This window comes from Leptodactylus fuscus, chromosome 5 (genome assembly GCF_031893055.1).
Source record: "Leptodactylus fuscus isolate aLepFus1 chromosome 5, aLepFus1.hap2, whole genome shotgun sequence".
In the NCBI taxonomy this organism is placed as follows: domain Eukaryota; kingdom Metazoa; phylum Chordata; class Amphibia; order Anura; family Leptodactylidae; genus Leptodactylus; species Leptodactylus fuscus.
The window spans coordinates 44,581,556-44,602,554 of record NC_134269.1 but is presented as its reverse complement, the minus strand read 5'-3'; the positions used below and the strand labels follow the sequence as shown (position 1 = coordinate 44,602,554).

The 20,999-nt window shown below is 40.7% G+C and overlaps 1 protein-coding gene across 4 annotated transcripts in view; it reads right to left on the bottom strand.

The window, feature by feature from the left end:
- Window positions 1-11,733: 11,733 nt before the first annotated feature.
- Window positions 11,734-20,999, bottom strand: part of SLC4A5 (solute carrier family 4 member 5) — a 54,658-nt gene continuing 45,392 nt past the window's right edge. For all 4 annotated transcript variants that reach the window (XM_075273002.1, XM_075273001.1, XM_075273003.1 and 1 more), the window contains 8 exons: window positions 20,320-20,481; window positions 19,028-19,206; window positions 17,482-17,554; window positions 17,027-17,095; window positions 16,289-16,462; window positions 15,931-16,086; window positions 14,335-14,402; window positions 11,734-13,022 (listed from right to left, as the gene is read on the bottom strand). In XM_075273002.1, coding sequence (XP_075129103.1) covers window positions 12,857-13,022; window positions 14,335-14,402; window positions 15,931-16,086; window positions 16,289-16,462; window positions 17,027-17,095; window positions 17,482-17,554; window positions 19,028-19,206; window positions 20,320-20,481 — 1,047 coding nt within the window. In that variant the 3' untranslated portion in view covers window positions 11,734-12,856. The remainder of the gene's footprint in view (window positions 13,023-14,334; window positions 14,403-15,930; window positions 16,087-16,288; window positions 16,463-17,026; window positions 17,096-17,481; window positions 17,555-19,027; window positions 19,207-20,319; window positions 20,482-20,999) is intronic.

Genomic DNA, 20,999 nt, shown 5'->3' with positions numbered 1-20,999 from the left:
CTAGTGTGAACCTAGCGTAAGCTGTTCTTCAATACTAAGACACCCAAGTTGTTCATGATACTATGAATAGGCTGTGTGGCTTAAACATGCTATTATAGCCTATAGCTTATGGACGTATCCCATCAGGGACCTCAGTCGTGGTAGCCACCAGCAGCCAATCTTGATAATTTGCGTGCCCGTATACATTCAGTGTGGTATAACATTCCTCAGGTGGCCATTAATAACATCACTGATCACATGCCAAGGGGCATAAGTACATGTATTTCCGTGAGTGGGGCTTAAACCCGATATTGAATATAAATCAGTTTTTTTTTAAATATTTTGTTTCCAGTTTTTATGTCTATTGATCCTGGGATTTCCATAATTTAGAAATTTTTATTCTTAGTGTTATAATTTCAACATTGAGGAGTATAATTTGTTTAATAGCCCTTAAAATGCTTTTTAATGTACATTTCTTGAGGTTTTTTATGACATTTTTTAGTTTTGGGTTATAACTGTACATTTTGACATCTCATCTCCATCTTTCCCTGCAAGAAGACTCCAGATTAGTCAGAGTTGATAAAATGATCAATTTCTATCAGAAGTGATGACAAATGCTAGTTTATTTTTCCAGAATTCTTCTTTATTTAGTAATTCTATTACGTTACACTCTATAGCATATCAGACATCACGTGGCACGTGGATTCTTTTTATCTCCTTTGTGTACAGACCAGTTATCTAACACTATACAAACATTTCATGAAGGGATTGCACCTTGGGCAATGACCCCAAGCCTTAAACTTGTTGAACTTTACATGAATTAAATACATCTATGTGCTCATACTGTAACAGGAAAATAAACAGTCGTTGTAGACTAAAATACATAGGCTTTGGTCATTTCTCTACATGGGGCCCAGTTTGACTGCAGTGCAAATTTGAGGTCCTTAATTTTTAGATATATCTTTGTAATGTTGTGATAGAGTGCTCTATATCCCTTAGGGAGATCATAGGCAAATTCATTCTTAGGAGCAACCAGGGCATTGCTGTTTACCTCTTTGGAGCAATGACAACTCCCTCATTGTACCTAAGCTCTCATCCAGCCTGAAAAGTTACTGACCAAGTACAAGTGGGGTAATTCAGTAACATCATTGCGCCACCTGCACCAGGATGATAACATACTGTGCATTCTATAAGCTACAAGATAGGGAATGGTAGGGTAGAGACTGAGCCTATTGCTGCCTGTTCTAATATAAATTTCAAGCCTATGCGTGTACTAAGGATGTAAGTCAGAAGGGGGGCTATGTCTCATTAAAGAGACGCCACTCTGAAGTGTACATGCACTTAGTAAACCATGCAGTGGTGTGACTATGAATAGCGGGGCCCCGTGGCAAACTTTTAACATGGCCCCCCTCCCAACCAACCAACCCTCCGGTTACAGCCTATTAAAAAAAAACAAAAAAACACAGCAGTAGTGGCTGTCACTGGGCCTCCTAATGTCCCGGGCCCTGTGGCAGCTGCTACCACTGCTTCCATGATAGTTCCGCCCATGAAACAATGCATACCATGTTAAGGTCCCTGTGGCATCCTTAAAAAGACACAATGTCCTTAACCACTTCAGTACCGGGCCAATTTGTGGTCCAGGACTAGACACATTTTAGGTTTATTTTGTATGTACAGTTTAGAGGGCTGTAACATTTTTCTCATACGTCTCATTCAACTAATTTTTGCGTCTTTTTTTCGAGGACACATACGACTTTATTTTTATGTTGTTTTTATTTTTGAATGTGTTTTAATTTTTTTAGATCTGGGAAAATATAAACATAATAGGAGGGAAATTGGTTTTCAATTTTCTTTTAAAAAAAAAAAAATTTCATAACACAAAGTACGACTGAAAAACTTTATAAAATAGTTTTTCCTCTCCATTACGGTAACTTTTATTTTATATGGTGTCGTCAGGGGGTGGGGCTATAACCTTTAATAACGTCATTTTATTGGCGTATTATTTTACTTATTATTATACTTATTTTTTAAATTATTTTATTTCATTTTTTTAAAACTTTTTAATAATTTTTTTTTATATTTTTTTTCAGATAATGTCCCCATAAGTTCATAAGAGACCTTTGGGGACATCTGATCACTTTTTTTTTTGTACTGGAGGCTGATTTCTCCTATAACTGGGGCTGGTACATTTAGCCCCAGTTTTAGGAGGAATACAGCCTCCTGCACGCTGTATACACGGTATACAGAGCTGATCTGGGTCTTGTAGGACCCAGCAGCTCTTGCACGACGCTGCTCCCAGCGGATCACGTGACCGCCGAGTCAGAGGGCGGCCGCATCATGGCGGCGCCCATAGCTGTGTACACAGCGCTCATTGTATACACAGTGATCGAGAAGGCAGGGGAGGTAATAAATCTTCCCTGTCTTCTCTCTGAGAGCTCTGGCTGAAATTACGGCTGGCTCCCAGTGAAAGCAGCTGCACGATCTCTGTGCAGCTGCTGTGTTCTGATTGGACGTACCGATATGTCCCGTCAGAACTAGGCAACCACTATCCGGACGTTTATAGTCTATGGGCGGTCCGGAAGTTAATAAAGTTAATAAAGTTAATAAAACACATAAGGGTATGTTCACATAGAGGAATTTTCTTTTCCTAGCTGAAAAATTGAGGTTTGGAATCTGCCATGCAATATAATTCAGAATTAGCAAATTCTGCACCAGCCAAGGAGAAATTTTTTGCCCTCGTTTACATTGAATGCAGATTTTAGGTGGAATTTGGAGCAGATCTTGAAGCAAATCCCGCCTTAAACTCAGCCGAGTGAACACTCCCTTACCCCTTCAGCCCCCCAACTATGACCTCTCACACTGCCAGGCAGTACTCTGCTTCGCACTGATGAGACGAAATAACCTCGAAGCATCTGTCTGCAAATGGGTCCCTTCTCATTTCGGAGCAGTTATGCCTTGGCTATATTTCCAGGTTATGTTATTAGGTTTCAGGAAAAACTGATGAATAAAGCCTTTTATTATTACGGTGCAGAGAATAATCACATGAAATAACTGTATAATCCTGTTCAGAGTGGGGACTCCTACTTCACAAGCTACAAGTCCACAGTTGTAGAAGAGGGTGTCTTCCATCCCCTTACATGTCCCACAATTACCGATGAGCTCAATTCTGGTCAGTAATGGACTTAAAGAGGATCTTTCACGTCCTTGGGCACATGCGGTTTTATATACCGTTAGAAAACTGACAGTGCGCCGAATTCACATGATGCTTCCCTCTAGTGGCCAACAATGGGAAAGATTACAAATTATTTTATAGTTTATAATATTTTCTGAAATGTGAAAAATAAAAATGCCAAAAATCCTAAAACTTTTAATCTGTACTTTACGTTAATATAGATAATTTTTGCGACAAAATTCCATGTAACAGTTTGCATGCTATTGTCAAATTTAATTGATAACTTTATCGTAACCTCCCACACTTTTATTTAACATACAAATTCCCCATCTAGTCATTGCGGCGTAGCTATAGAACAACATACTGAGCAGTATGCTGAGCTCTATAGCGAGCTGCAACAAAATGGCGCTATGACATGCACAGTACCATACCTCCCAACCGTCCCAATTTCCGGGAGGGAGGTATGTCCCGATTTCAACTCAGATCTGCGTCCAGAGGATGCAGATCTGAGTTAAATACAGATGCGGCTAAAACATGGAGCTGTCACAGCTCAGCTCCTTGCTTTGCCGCTGCTAGTCGCTGTGTAGACGCGATGTGATGACGTCACATCACGCCTACGACTGTTAGCGAGACTGCAGAGAGAGAGAGCGGCAGGGGAGCGAGGAAAAGGTAAGTTTACACTGAGGTGGAACGTGAATCTGGGGGCAGAGATGGAGAGGACATGAATCTGGGGGCAGAGATGGAGGGACATGAATCTGGGGGCAGAGATGGAGGGGGGACATGAATCTGGGGGCAGAGATGGAGGGGACATGAATCTGGGGGTAGAGATGGGGACATGAATCTGGGGGCAGAGATGGGGGGACATGAATCTGGGGGCAGAGATGGGGGACATGAATCTGGGGGCAAAGATGGAGGGACATGAATCTGGGGGCAGAGATGGAGGGGACATGAATCTGGGGGCAGAGATGGAGGGGACATGAATCTGGGGGCAGAGATAGAGGGGGGACATATAATTTACGGGTGACTGTAGGAGGATTATATTGTGTGGGAGCACGTGAAAAATGAATGAGAATGGGAGGAGTCTACATAAAAGTGGGTGGAGCTAAATTTGCGGCGGCGCGCCGCATGTTTTATCCCTCTTTTGACTTTCCAAAAGTTGGGAGGTATGCAGTACCGCTCTGAACGGAGCAGAACTGCTCATGCCCGAGAATTCAAATGCAGCAGCGCGATCTAGCAGGAAGAACATCCAGGGAGAAGGAGGATCAGACGGGGAATAAGCAATGAAGGGGCATGAATAAGGGTATGATGGGGGGGGGGGGGTGCTAGCAGGCCTTGGGGAATGCCCAGGGTGCTTGGTGGACTCATTTATATAAAGTCATTACCAGGATTACAACGGAACCATGGGGAAAATCGAAATAATGAAGGCAGTAGTAGAATAGCCTTTTTAAAGGTTATCCATGGATGTCTTTATCTCAAAACCACTGACACCAGTGATAGAATCCCTTTAAAGGCTTGTTTCAATTAATATTGCTGGATAAATTTTATATTGCTGAAGGATAATCATATATTGCCACTGAAATTAAGCAGGAGACAATAATTAATGTAAATGAATGTTTGTTAACTTTAGGATTCCTTAACATTTCAATTTTTTTCCACAGAATTTAGTAAATATTTAAAATGATAAAATACAGGATGCAGACAATCATCTGAGGCTTCGGCTTGACTGCCCCATTCTTTGAGTGGCCCCACAATGTTTTGGAAAAGGTTGGAGGACATTGTCTTTATTAGAATGGGCCCCCCTGAGGTGCTGATGCAGTTTGAACTCTGCCATAACTTGAAGGTCTAGAGGAATGGTGATTTCCCTGACCTTAGACCTGGTGTGCATTAGCACCGCATGGGCGAACTGTATTTAGAAGTTTAGATTGTGAGCCCTAATGGGGACAGGAACTGATTTTGAGTCATGACAATGTACAGTGCTGAAGAATGGACTGCAGAATGGATGTGTATTAGCCCTTTATAGTAAAATGTATTTATAACAATACATTTTAACTTAAAGGGGTTATTCCCTTTTTGCAATTGATGACCTATCCTTAGGATCAGCCGTTACTATTAGATCTGTGGGGTTCTAACAACTAGGGAGCCTAGTGTATCACTGGTACTGAGATAGTACATCTCTTGCCAAGCTGCTTACTTGTATACAAACTGTAGCAATGAGTGAAGATACTGCAGCACTGCTCCATTGAAGATGGCTGATTTTACCACAGAATTGAAAAAGGCCCTAAGAAGTGCCCCCTGGACTCCAAAGGCCCTCAGGTTCCTGAACAGGTAGAGCCTGCTGTGATCCTTCCTGTGCAGGGCATCCAGGTGATCAGCCAATTTGATCGGTTCATACGACTCAACCTGCAAAAGCGAATCCAAATATTTTCAAAAATTCTGAACAAACGTGACTTGAAATTTGTTCATCTCTAGAAGTGAATGATGAGAGCCATGCAAACATGGCAAACTCTGGATTCACTGCAGTGCTAGTTAGAATGGAAGATGGTGGGTATGAATGTATTATAATTTGATTGGCTCTTAACATGCATTTTCTATTCAGCCCATTTCTTCTGTCATTGTATTTTCTTGACTTTTTGGTTACAATCGGCCAACAAGACTGAAAGATGGAACAAGATGTACGATCAGTCAGGTTTGAGAAAATGTGACATTTGTATTGAAATGGAAGACACGACACTTTGCTTATCCACTATTCTTCCTTATATAGCGATGTTATTGCATCGCGCTATTGCATAGCGATGCTATTGCTGTTGCGCTACATGTTATAGCACTTGGTTGTGGACATCACCTTGCACACCAGCACTTTTGATCTCATTTATCTACAGACAGACCAGTATATAAACATTTCATGGAAATGCACATTCCTGTAAAGTTCAACATCCATTTGCTCATACGGTAACAGGAAAATAAACAGACATTGTAGGCTTAAACACATAGGCTTTGGTGATTTTTGCACTCACTATCTCCTCAAGGTTCTAGTTTGACCGTGAGCTTGTGTTTAGATCATGTGATCAAAGACTGTGATCAGAGACTGTGAGATAATGTTGGCCGAATCCAAGCTTTTTAGAAAGTTACGTAAATTATATAAGAAAGACAGTAAGCAGTATAGTAACATAAACGTATATGAAGTCCACAATTCTGGGTTTATTGATTTCAAATATTTCTGTTGTGTTGTGAGCTTTAGTTTTTTGGATAAAGAAAAAATTGGAGTCTTTTTGAGGCTGACCCGATCTTATAGTCTAAAGGGAATAAAAAAACTATTAAGTTTAGACGCTGTAAAACTATAAAAGATTTATTAGTAACGAGTCACTTGACAGTTAGAGAAGGAACTTGGTTAAATAAAGGAATTTTAAAAGGCAATTTTAAATGTAACAATTTAGTTCTCCAAATTTTAGAGATATTAGTCACAAGGTGAGACAATTAATTCAACTTGAAAATGAAATTTGTAGTTTGTCATCTATTGCCCCTGTGGCCTCTTCTATATAGGTAAAACTTTTAGTTGTCTCTATGTGAAATTCTGTGAACATTTCAAATCCATAACTTCATGAGGGGGATCATCTCACCCAATACAGTATATAGAAGATAAGCATAACGAGGATGCTAGATGCCTCACTTTTACAGGCATAGAGCAGGTCCCTATACTTCCAAATGGAGAAGATAGACGAAAATACTGTGGCCCTCCATACAGTATAATGTCTCATCAATTTGCAAAGTGCTGCAGAATATGTTGGCGCTATATAAATAAAATGTATTAGGGTATGTTCACACGGAGGAAAGGTCCTTTTCTGCCTTGTGAAGATTCTGTGCGACTAGCTGCGACAGGATGGCGTTGCAGTGCATCGGCATTCCGTTGCGGCATCCCGCTCCTGATTAGGCCCAAATGAATGGGCCTAAACAGGAGCATGTCTCGAGCTGCAAACGCCGCGGCTGACTCAGCCGTGGAATCCGCGGCAAGATAGGTCATGTTATTTTTCTGCTACTAATTAAAAAGCAAGCGGCTCCCATTAAAGGCAATGGGAGCCATTTTTGCATATAAATAACATTACAAATATTATTATTACATTTACCAATGACTAGCAGTGAGTGTAATTTTCCACTTCCCCTTCTATGACATCTAATTGCATTGGGTGACAGAGAAATACGGTGGGTGTTGGCCAGCTATTAAGGAGTGTAGAAGGCCGGACCATCTGGATGTGTCTAGTCATACCATACACACTGCATACCAAAGTAAGAAGAAGATTATGTTAATCTATATTTCTAGTGTTACTCTGAATATATACTTCATATAAAATTAATAGTAGCACAGTTACAAATACTAGTGACTACCTGTGAGTATCATTGTAATGTCCCCTTCTTCTATGTCATCTTATGGTATTGTCATGGACAGTGCCGGACTAGGAATAAAACATGTCCCAGGTGTGCATACCCTACCAACCCACATACAATACTTAGTACATTGCTGAAATCATGGCACATAATACACACTGTGTCAAATTTTGTATTACTTGTTTACACACCTCACTCCCCCTTTATATCTGTAAACCGTACAATGTCACATTACTGCATAAAATTCCCAGAAATGCCTGAAAAACCTTACAGAAAATGCCATTCTTCTTCCATACGTTATAGTATTGCTGAAAGGTTGAAGTGTGCCTGTCGCTGCTTGCCTTGATCCCTGACCCCATCTACTCACTTTTTACAAAAGTAGTCAGCGCAAAAGTTTGCAATTTTTGCAAATCACCATGTGACAAAAATTGCAACTTTTTTCATGTCTTATTACATATTTTCAGGCATACAAGACATGACAAATTAATTGTTATGTGCCTAGACGAGAAGATTATTATCATACTATGCATATAGTGTTTCAATATATATAAATGTATATACAAGAAAAGAAAGTCCAAGACAGCGCAGCAAATATACAGCCAGTGCAGATCCAAGGAGACTGGCTAACCTGCCTCAATAGTACCATATATACTCGAGTAGAAGCCGACCCGAATATAAACCAAGACCCCTAATTTTACCACAAAAAAATAGGAAAACTTATTGACTGGAGTATAAGCCTAGGGGGGGAAATGCAGCAGCTACTGGAAAATTTCAAAAATTAAAATAGATACCAATAAAATTACATTAACTGATCACCGATCTTTACATTAAAAATGAATTGATAGGGCTGCAAATGCAGACACATATAGGACAGGTATAAGACACATATAGGAACTGCTCCATAAGTTGCAGGTCGGAGTTTTTGGGTGAAGTAGTTGCTGGGTGCTGAGGAAGGGGAGGAAATCCACGCCGAATCCACCTCAGAATCCACTCCCTCACAATAGAGGTCTATGTAGACCGGTAGCTTCCTTTTTTCCGTGAGCGGTATGTTTTGGGTCACAGAAAAAAGAAACAAGCTTTGCTTTTTTCAGGTGGATTCCGCGGCTGAGTCAGCCCCGGCATCCGTCTTGTGGCAGCACCCTCCGGACTGGGCCCAGTCATTTGAGCCTACTCCGGAGGGGGAAGCCGCGACAGTCGTGGCAGGTGCATTTTGGTCCAATTCTGCTGCGACTTCCATCTCCATTTTGCTCAATCCTCTCCTGGCGTTGGCTCAAAAAACAGCAACAAAAAAATCTGTGTTTGAGCAATGTGGGGCTTCAGCTTTAAAGTTTGAATTTTGCAATTTTATTTTTTACATTCATGCTGAGTTTATTATTTATCTTTTTTTTATCATGTACAACATTGTATTTTTACCCCTTCCTGACATCCGCCGTAATATTATTTAACTATGGCGGCTGCCATAGTCGCCTGGTCGGTAAGGGCACACCGAACGGAAACCTGAACACAGATGTGAACCTAGCCTTAGCCTTGTGAGTTACATTACAGTGATTATAAGGCCAGTGGATATAAACAGACATGTTCATGTGAACAAACATCTGCAGATTACAGGAAACTGGTTGATCTGGATTACTAGGTAAACACTGCACACGTCCCATATATAGATCCATGCATTTTCTGAGAAATCCTATGCTATGACCTTTAAGTAAAAGAAATATTATATTTACTTACGTTACACAACTTCTGTTCAAATACTGATTCTTTTTCCTACTTAATATATGGTTGTTTAACTAGATAAGCACATGACTTCTCCAGCTGACTCTTATCTAACTAGTGTTTTGTATTGGAAAACCACTTTTTTACCTATCAGTTCAATATGGAATGTTTGTATGTATATAGGCAGAAACATCACAAAAAATCCTTCTATAGGTACAGTGCTAGATCATAAGAAGGACAGAAAGTAAGAATATATTCAGAAATAGAAGGATTAATAGTTTACTTTTGTCAATTAAGTGAATAAAGAAAAGAGAAATTTAATCCCATCAATATTTAGCGTGACCTTTGCCCTTTATCAGTTCTTCTTGATACTTGCAGGCAGTTTCTGAAGGAACTCAGTAGGGAGGTTGTTCCAAATTTGTAGAACTAAGCCCAGATCTTCTGTGGATGTAGACTTGCTCCAATCCTTCTGTCTCTTCATGTAATCCCAGACAGACTGGATGATGCTGAGACCAGGGCTCCGCGGGGGCCGTATCATCACTTCCAGGATTCCTCCTCCAAAGAGCAGAGGTGACACCAAATATTGATGTTATTTAGATTTCTCTTTTCTTCATTCATTTCATTTTATTAATTGTCAAAACTATTAACACTTCTATTTTTGTATATATTCTTACTTTGCAGCAGTTTTTCATACCTGCCTAAAACTTTTGCAGAGTACTGTACTGTAAGGTTATACAGCCATCTCCGTTCTCTTGCAAGCAACAAAACAGAGGTAGAATTCTGAAACACACAGTTAGGGTCCATTCACACGGAGTAAATGCACGCTCATTTTGGCAAAATACACGTGTAAAGAATACACGTGTAAAAATAAGACTCCCATTGACTTCAATGACATTTTTTACACGTGTAAAAATCACGCCATAAAACGTTTTTTCTTCCGAATTTTTGCAGTGTTTGTGTAACACAGAAACTGTTACACAGACACTGCAGAAAAATCGGCAAAAAAAATCCAGCATGGAGGTTTTTTCTCTCCACTGGTTTCAGTATAAAAATGGTGTACACCCAACAAATACCCATTATAGCATGGTCCCCATTATAGCAGGTAACTGCTGTTTTAGTGGTTCGGGTTCGATGGTGGACCCGAATGACTGAGTGATATATCTTTCCCCAACAATAATCTCATTACACGCTGTTCTGCATTGAAATCAATGAACAGTCTGTATAGTGCACAAACTTGCAAGGACCAGTATAAGGCTACATTTGCTGGGTTCTGGACTACTAAAACAGCGGTTACAGATGGATACCCGTGAATCCCATTGCCTATAATGGGGTCCACTATTTTCAAACCGTAAGCAGCGATGAGAAAAGTTCTCCGTGCAGGACTATTCTCTCTGCTGATGTTCTGCAAGAGTCTCCAACAGTGCAGATGTGAACTTAGCCTAAGGGATGCTCTTTCTAGAAGCTGTGCCTTGGCTAATAGATGAACAGGCATCCTATAAACAGGCATCCGATAAACAGGCGTCCTATAAACAGGCGTCCGATAAACAGGTGTCCCATAACTGATCTTCCCTCCTAATAACCCCTTTCTTTTCCTGGCGCAGGTTAGTGTTCACATCCCAGAACAGGGACATGATGCCCACAGCAATGTCACATCACATAACCATGGGCATCTATGTCTACCACAATGATACCAAATCCCCCGCACCATGCAGGATGAAGATTCCTATATGCTGAAACAAAATAAAAATCTCCAGAGCCATTTTCTTACTGTTTAAATACATTATTTTTATTTTACATAGGACAAATGCTGAATTTATCCATTTGCTGAAATTCTGTCACCATTGCAGTGTCTGTACAGAGGTCTGTTATTATCATATACTAGTCAGGAGAAGAGTGTGCAGTATATGTGCAAGGTTAGGATGTATAGAGGACGACGTTCAACTGGCTAGAACCACAAGCAAAATATTCCTGGACTGATCATTGTCTATTTTATCAGAATAATACTGTTTTATTACTAGCATGTCCTCATGAATTGGCAAAATAAATGTAGCATTATAAAGGGGGCTTATGAATTATAAAAGGGGCTCATGAATTAAAAAAGGGGCTTATGAAATGCATTGTGCTCATACACAATAATTCAATTAAGGCCCGGTTCACATCTGCGTTTGGATTTCCGTTTGGGGACCCCCCCAAAGGGAAACCTATTCACATAAGGAAACCTGCAGACCCCATAGACCGCATGGGGTCTGTGTGGTTTCTACACGCAAAGGCAAAGTGCTCCTTTCTCTCCGCATATTTCACACAGATAGGGGAACGGAATGGCTCGAATGCAGATGTGAACAGGGCCTAAGTAAGAAAACGATGTATGCCTGCTTCCTCTAATAGAGTGTACTTTTTACAGTTCCCAATAAACTTAAAATATGTACTGAACTCCCCTTAGTGGTGCAAGTTTTTTTTTTTTTTTTTTTAAAGTTACAGAAGCACCCCAGTAAATTTATTTGTCTTTCTCCATCTGAAAATCATGTTGCTAAATAAGGTACTGACAGCTTTATCGTGAAATTATGTGCTCCCCTCCTGAGCACTGACCCTGAAGTGAAGGGGAGCAGGGGTGTGTATGCATCCTCCAGGGGTTCGGCAGCTTTCACCATAACATTCACAGCTATGGATAAATATTGTTTGAGGCATAACCCCTTTAATACTGTAATGGAGAACACCAGTATTAATACATTTTCCCCATTTGTGCTCAGGAGGGGAGCACATAACTTCACTATAAAGCAGTCAGTAAATTATTCCGCAATATTACGCTACATACAGACTCATTTTTAAACAAAAGGAACAGATTTTATTTAACTTTAATTGAATGATTACATCGAACCCCTTCATATATTGTATTTACCAAAATACTGTCCCCTGCAGTCAGGAAAAGGTACAACCTGTAAGGTACGGTAAGGGGATTATCCTATATAGACCCAGTCTTATATACTATCAACCAGAGCATGAATGGAGGAACCTATGGCTTTACAAATCATTAGACACAGTCATAATGGGTCCAAAGTCAAATCCATAGAAATCACTACAGATGGGACATATTTCAGCAGAATAATTCATTGAGATCATAAATACATTCCGGCCATTCAATTATCATCATATCAAGTGAACTAATATGAAGAAGACACATCTATAGCTTTATGCACTGCAAGATACAATCACCCTCCACGTCCTATTACTAGTCCGCAAGACTGTGTTAATAGCTGACTGCCATGGGCATTGTGTAAGGAATACAATAAATAAGTCTATGTAACAGAATTTCTATGACACCCATGATCAGTGCCGCCCTAGGCAGTTGCCTATATTACCTATACAGTAAAATCAGTCTTGTCTGAATGATTCTGGACCGGCAGCAGAGAACAGAAGCCGCAGGTTAAGGGTTTGTTTCTGTAGAAAGAATTACTTACAACCTTTAGGAGAAAAGTAAATCACATAAGTCTTTTGTACAGAGCCCATTGTTGGCACCTTTTTGGATTGAGGCCCAGATGTCCTGGTGCCACATCCCAACACAGTTCCAGGACGAGGAGGACTTGGTGTATTGGCAGGCAGAGGCTGCTATAACTGCTATAAAGTGGTTTCGCTGCCCCGATCTCTAGGATTCTTCTCTAGGTCGGAGTCATCATACTCGGAATCCATCTCGATCTTGACTTGTGGGACAGCCCCGGGGGGATTTCTAGGATAGCTGATGGCTGGAGATGAGGGGCAGGAGATCTTCAGGTGGAGGGTGATGCTGTAATAAAGAAGAGGCCAGATAAGAATTTGTGGTCTCTGGGGTTTTACTATAATGGACATTTATCAACGTACCATAGGATATGTTACCTGGTGCCCCAACGATCTGTGGAATGGCTGCCCCGACCCCCCATTACTCTTTATTATTATTGCTATTATTATTAGATTCATGGTGTGTACATTTGGGAGGGAGTTTATATTACATACAAACTAACAAGATGACTGACCTAGTACAAGTGGGAAAGTGGGCACTGCTCGCAATGGGCTTGTATGCCCAGAGTAAGGAGAACTAATAGAGTGGGACTTTATTAGGATTGGTGCTCTGTACACTAGTCTTAACCTTGTTCACATCTGCTTCGGTAATCTGTTCGGGGAGTCCGCATGGGGACCCCCCCAACGGACTACCGAAGGCATTGGCAAGCGGTGTGCAGTGAAAGCACATGGACCCCATAGACTATAATGGGGTCCGTGTGCTTTCCGCACAAGTCATGTGGACAGGAAAGTAGATCGTGAACTTTCCAAGCGGAGACCTTGTGGAAAGCACACGGACCCCATTATAGTCTATGGGGTCCTTGTGCTTTCACTGCACACCGCTTACCAATGCTTTCAGTAGTCTGTTAAGGGGGGGTCCTCATGCGGACTTCCAGAACAGATTACCAACACAAATGTGAATGAGGCCTTAGACAAGTTCGAAGCGGGCACAGGGTACGTCTGAATGATTAAGACGTTCCACCCTCTTAATTCAGGCGCGTTCCCCTGTCCAAGAAATCAAATCTATGGCAGTCAGAAACAGGTGTAGATTTCGGGTATAACTCATGTCATTTATTGGGTCAAGGTGTCCCCTGTCTTTCGTAAAAAGTGGCAAGTGAGGAGAAGAAGGAACAATGTGGCATATCTTTGGCACAAGAAAGGGGTGTATACTAAAAATACGCTCCATTTACACCCATCTATGCCACAAAACCACCATAGATGTGTTAGTAAATTTCCCCCAAGGTGTCCAAAAATATACTAGAAAGTTTCACAATATATATTTTATTTCTATAATGTTGGAAACTCTCTAAATGTTTGGTGAGGAGACATTAGGTGGAACCATCACTAGTCAATCACTGCTAACAGGAGGAGGTGCAGTATGAAGCATAGATATAGTCTATTCCTAGTAGGTCCAGAAACAGGGTAAAATACTGTGCTTTAACAACAAAAAAATGCATATGTGATAGAAATGTAATTCTCAGTATTCTCTATGACCAGACTATGATTGACAAGCTACGCGGTGAATACTATATCAAAGTGTTGTGTACTCAGTTTGCACCCACCTGCGATCCATATCAGATCCATTTCCAGAAGAATCTGAATGCGGAGCCCCAGAATGGCCAGTTCTCTCCTATACATATAAAAAAGACAAGTTAATAGACTGGTTCTGATACTGCCCTCTAGAGGGGCTTTGATTGAAGCACACCAGTTATAGGGAACCTGTGCAATTTTCTGAGGTTAAGTTCACATTGCATCGGAGACTCAGTATAAAAACAGCGGACACCCGGAGGACTCCATTATAATCTAAGGTTCTACCGGTGTCTGCAGGTGACCACTGTTTGTAAAACGCTGCGTTTTTGCAACGTGGGTCCCCTGCCTAAATAACGTTTTTAGGCACAAGCTGTTGTGCCCTGACCCTTAAATGGACTAAATTTAGAGCAGTGTATGTGTTATATATGGCACAGGGCAATAAGTGTATGTGTTATATATGGCACAGGGCAATAAGGGGAATGTGAAACATGAGAGTTTCTCTTGTAACGAGACGCCAAGCCCTGGTGTTCTGTAACTAGTTGTTCGCTTTTGCATCCATCACATCTGCAAAATTTCACAGACATTACAAGGCTTGTCCAGAATTAAAATAAATAGATGTAGTCAGGAGGGGAGGGCTATAAAATAAAAATACATTTAAAGTGACCTGTCCTCCTCTCCCCTCCGTTCTGGACACATGTTCGTATACAGAGCGGCTGCAGCATTCATGACATGTCAACAGGACCACTGCAGTGCAGCCATATACTCTTCCCAGCTGTATACCATTGAGAGCAATCCCATCAATATGCCATCACGGCTGCAGCTACTCTGTATATAGACAGCCGACCCAGGGCAGGTTTTTGGGAAAATACAATTGCAAGGTAGCCAGGCGTCTCACTGTTATGAAATAGGTTTCTATTAGATCCTTCTTCATACCCTGAAATCCCTAATGTACTGTATGTCCAGTTTAGCTTGTGTATATTGGAATAAGGATTCAATCTCATTTGTGCTGTTTATGTAGGTAACAAGAGTGCCATCTGGTGGTCATTTAGTAGAATTGCATTGGTTGCAATTAAAGCCTACAGTGAGCCTACAGAATGTTAGATATTAGTTGGGAGATTTCTAATTTTTGTTTCTAATATGGGTCGGCACCAAGCAGAGCTGGCCTAGGGGACACAAAAAGAAACGATTCTAAGAGCCAACCCTTCATCAATGCAGAACGGGTACTAACCTACTATTTATGCTGTTATCCCCATTGTGGGACTATTAAAGGATTATCTTATCTTATCTTATCACTGTATACACAGGACATATCATCAGTGATATATAATAGGTTATTTATGAATTATCTCATAAGAAATAGAACTAGAAGCAAGTGACTAGCTCATAAAGTCAGCGCCATATAGGACTGTCTTATACTAGACCTTTAAGGTCCATTATCACATCAGAGCGTATGTTTGGTATCTTATAGTACTTTGAAGGACCAGCCCATCCCGATCAGCAAATTCCACCAAAATCAGAGGATTCTGCCTATAAATATCTATTGCTATAGTGGACTTGGCTACTCTCTATGGTCACCATCATAAACATCTTTATGAACATCTTTATAAACACATTTATCTAGACGTCACCTCATCACTATCCACTTCATCTTTCCCTTTCTTCTTCTTGCTCTTGTCATCCTCCTTCTTCTTTTCCTTTTCTGGTAATATGTCATCTAACCAGGCCAGGTCATGTTGGCTGAACACCCAGTCCAGCATCTTTCTCACCATCATTAGGCCAAGGATCTGGAAATGAACAAAAATACAAGCCAAGTTGAGATTCATTCATGATTTGACTTCCATGTTCTCCTGTGTGTCAAAATTTTCAAGAGGCTGAATAACCCCTCCAATGTGCTCATATAACACTATCACATGGAAATGATAAAACTTCCCAATATAAAGCAAATTTCTATAGGCAGTGTCTATAGACTCCACTTTTGTTCCTCACCATGACCGGGAAAATGATAGCAGCCACTGTAGACTTAAGAATCCACAGAACGGCAAGACAAACGATCTGGACAAGGGTGAAGAGGTGAACTCGACGTAGGGGAACATGTCGCAGATATGCATAGTCAGGCTGGTGCTTCGCTGGCATCATAAAAAGCTTACAGCGGTCCCAGAACTGGCAAGGAAGGAGACAGGATATATTATTATATTGCAGTTTTAACTAAAATTAATATAATATAAATACGGAATAAGGACTACGGAATGGACCCCATTTATGGCTAAGACAGAGTCATCTCCTCATGGGTGAGCTATATTCATTTTGGGACATAATCCAATACTATGCCAAAGCTATGCAATGGGATGTCTCTAATGGTTTGTTATTAGATAAAACATTCTAAGACCTTGCTAAGACAAACTCATGGAAGAGCCATCACTATTGCAATAAACACTAAGGGGACTGACAACAATCGTGGCCAATTTATTAAACTGTGTATTATTAAGTATATACGTATATACGTATTACGTATTATATGTATATCCACCATACACATGTAACACGTATTAGACACAAATATATTCTTATCTCACTGGCCTGGGTGCGCTCCCTATAGCTACACATTGTTTCTATTGTCATACTGGACCTGATAGTATCACAGCCGCAGAGGACATACCTCCATGTAGAAATGACTATTTTTAACTGCACATTTTGGGATGTAAAACTGCAAGTGTTGATTCTCACCTGGATTCCATTGAGTGAAGCAACGCCCATGTACAGAAAAATGCCATAAAGAACGGGCATGGGAATGTACTAAAACAGAGAGAAAATAAGCTTGAATTGATAAGGACAGCAGGCACACTACCTTAGTCTCACCCTTTATTGTATTCATAATCTGGCAGATATAGGGGAACAATTCAATGATCTTAAAGCACCCTTGTTATGTGAATGTTAATAAAATGCTCACAAATGGTTAAACTAGTGGCTATATAGTGTGCATGGCATAGAAAAGATCTGGGATTCTTGGTAGGGTGCATTTCCTTCTCTCGCAGATTGTTTGCGAGACACTGTAGGTGTGACTATACTATGGGACATTATGGTGGATCCTACAACCATTGCAGATCTGGCCATAAACATGGAGTATTAGTAATATCATTTTTGTAATCATTAAGTGTTTAAGAAATGTGCAGAAAATCTACCTTAAGTACTGGAGCCAGGAAGACTGAGATCCCAGTGAGAACAAATACTATAATTCCAGTCACTCTTTGTTCCCTGTTAAAATGCAGAATAAGAAATATTCAGGTGTATGCAAAGTGGTTCACTAATAAGATCTGTAAACCTCAGTGCATGTGTCAGAAAGGATCAACTTATATAAAAAAGCAGTAGATCAATGGTTCTCCTTCTGTCTCTACCCACCTTCCCTCATAGATTGTAAGCCCTCGCGGGCAGGCCCCTCTACCCCACTGTGCCATTCGGTCATTGTTAGTATTAGATCTACCTGTATATTTTGTGTATTGTATGTAAAGCACCATGGAATTAATGGTGCTATATAAATAAACAATAATAATAATAATAATAAATAATGGTTAGCACTGATACCTTGCAGCACTAGGTTCATGGATAGCAATGATGCCTTGTAGCACTGGGGCCGTGGCTAGCACTGTTGTCTTATAACACTAGGGTCATGGTGAGCAATGTTTCCGTGCAGAACTGTGGTCATGGATAGCACGGATGCCTTATAGCACTGGGGCCGTGGCTAGCACTGTTGCTTTGTAACACTAGGGTCATGGTGGACACTGTTTCCAGCACTGGGGTTATGGTTAACACTGTCTCTTTGTGGCACTAGGGTCACTCTGCATGGAGTCTGTATCATCTGCTTGTATTTGCATGGTGTGATTAGATGACAGGCATAGTGGTGGAGTCCAGATATATCAGCCCCAGGTTTCTGTCCTATGTGTGATCCAGGACGAGTCTTGAGCAGGCCTCAGCCCCAGGTGTGGGTCCTAGGATCATTACTGGTCCATAAAAGGCTGCAGAGCCTGTACTTCAGGGCAGATCCTGGAAGCAAGAGGAGGCGCCTGGGTCTGTCCTGATATCCCGAAAATCTGGTGAGACTGTGCTGTGCTATTTTGTTTGTTTGAAGTAGGCCACACATATAGTTAGCTTCACACTGTTTAGTTAGTGCTCGGACGAGCAGGGCTTTTGTTTGATGAACAAACTGAAGTTAAGGCTTTATTTTATTTTGGTTTTATTTTGCTTATTTTGTACCTGATGTGAGGTTTATTTATTGTTTTACTTTTTTCTAATTAAACCAGTTTGCTACAGTTTTGTGTCCCTGTCTCTGACTGGTTGGGTCCGCACCTTTGCTGCTACTGAGCTACCTTCCCCACAATGGTTTTCTCTTACTCTCTAAAACCATACAGATAGAATATTTACAACTTATTGTATTCCCCAATGGCACTGGTAACCAGAGTGAGTGTGAGTTTCTATACACTGCTGTTGAATATGTTGGTGATATATGAATGAAGCATTTATTCTGAGCATTACTATTTGGAACAATTCAGAAACATCAAAAGGTCTGGGAGCTGAAAGGTATAACCTAGTCTTAGAGCAAGGCAAATACTTAAAACGGTGTTGTGGCATGTTTGCATGACCAAGACTCCTGAACAACATGTTGCACCCAATATTGCAATAAACACAAGTAAGTGGTGTCTATAAGCAGTCAGGATACAGGTTTCTACCTACCTTACACCCAAAAACTGTGGCTGTTCTCCTGGGGCGCTGGTCTCTGTCTCCATTTTCAAGCTGTCTATATGTGCAATAGAGATGACTGTTGCTGCCACATACCAAGGCAGACCCATAAAGGAGCAAACAGCCATAAGAATGCCGACCCAGAAGAGGTCAAGATGATAACCACAGGCTTTCTGAAAAGACATAAGAGATTTCCAATGGATATACTTCATTTCATTGATTATGGCAGGGCCAACCATGCATCTAATGTGTACGATGGTGTCCTGACTCCTTGCCACATCTTGTTGGCATGTATTATCCTCAAGATAAATAAGCCACCATCAAAGGTGTTAGACAGCAAATGATTCCCCTTTTCTTATTCTGAACACAAGCATTCTCAGTCAAGCCAAGTGTAAGAGGTCTTGAGAGAACTAGGAAGAATAGCTGTTGGCCAAGCAGCATCTGTAGTATATTCTTGACATCTAATAAGGTTCCTCACTCAGATTTTTGAGATTCTTGTGGAAAGTTATGCAGTGATATAGGAATTTGCATTGCAAGCCAGATTTGTCACCTACGACTTTAGGAAAGCTGACCGACAACAGCTGTCACCTTTAATGGCAACCATGTTGACTGTCACAAGGTTTTCCAAAAACATACAGTTAAGAAATTTGGACAGAATTTTTAGTAAGTTTACACATGAAGTCCACAGAGAGGAATTGAAATTTGATAGCCATTTTCTTTCTCATGAATTGATCAGTTGGAGAAATGCGTTAGGAGGATACAAAGTCTTCTGTCCATAATGCTCATCAGTCTTACAGTGGACTGCAGACAAGTACCATACAAATCATTCTTCACCAATGGATCCAAGGTCATTTTTCTACCCCCCTACTGGACAGTCTACAAACCTTGTGCTAGCATATTTACCACCCAGTACCATTGGATACCAACTTAAATACCCACATTGGCTTCACCGTCTTCTGAATGGACCACATTCGGCTGTATTATTAACATCAATCCGCACAGGGAACTAAATGATCCTGCAGTGTGTCTGTGTTTCTTTCTTTTTAGTTGCTATGATTCCTAGGATTTCTCTATCTGCCATGAGCTTCTATGTGTTTCTCTCTTGTTATATACTACTGTACCATCTATGAAACCGTATCACTGAAATTTCCCCATTGTGGGACTATTAAAGGAATATCTTATCTTATCTTATCTTATATAGCTTGCTCTCCACAACAATCTCAATAAGCCACTTACCTATTGAAAATGACAGTAAAAATGTGAAATATTTCCTATATTATGCATACCCTTAGTTTATTCTCCTTTCGGTTGACTATGACAGCTGTGATCTGCTCATCCATAAAAATCAAAATTGTCACCAGCAGAGCAGGTAGCGCACTGGCCAGATAAATCCACCAAGGGTTCTTCCCAAATGGGAAAACAAACCAGCCGCGGTCTGATCTTGTTGGCTAGAAAAAGAATAAAGTTTAAGTACAATGTATATTGGCTTTCAAGCATTTTACAGTGGAATACAATTCCTAATGAAAATTTTTTTTATGACTGGTTATTACTATCTGATTAGAGTGGTCCGATACCTTGGACCTCTGCAGATCAGCTGTTAGGGTCAGAGCCGCTACTGCGTCACATGTCAATGATGTCACATTCTTTCATCATTTGGCCTCTTCACAGTTCAGTCCCATTTAAGTGTAATGGGCTGAGATGTAATACTCTGCACAACCCCTACATAATATACAGTACTGTGCAGTGTATTCACTTGGGCAATACAGATCTTCAAACAGCTAATAAGCAGGGGTGCCAGGTGCTGGACCTCCACCAATCTGATATTGATGACCTGTCCTATAGAAGGTCATCAATATCAAAAATGTCCACCTTTACAACAGTTCAGAAACCTTCTAATACTAGTCCTTGTTTCCTCGTCCTCTTGTGCTCTGGATGTTGTTAAACAGGGTCCAGGGTGAAGCATATT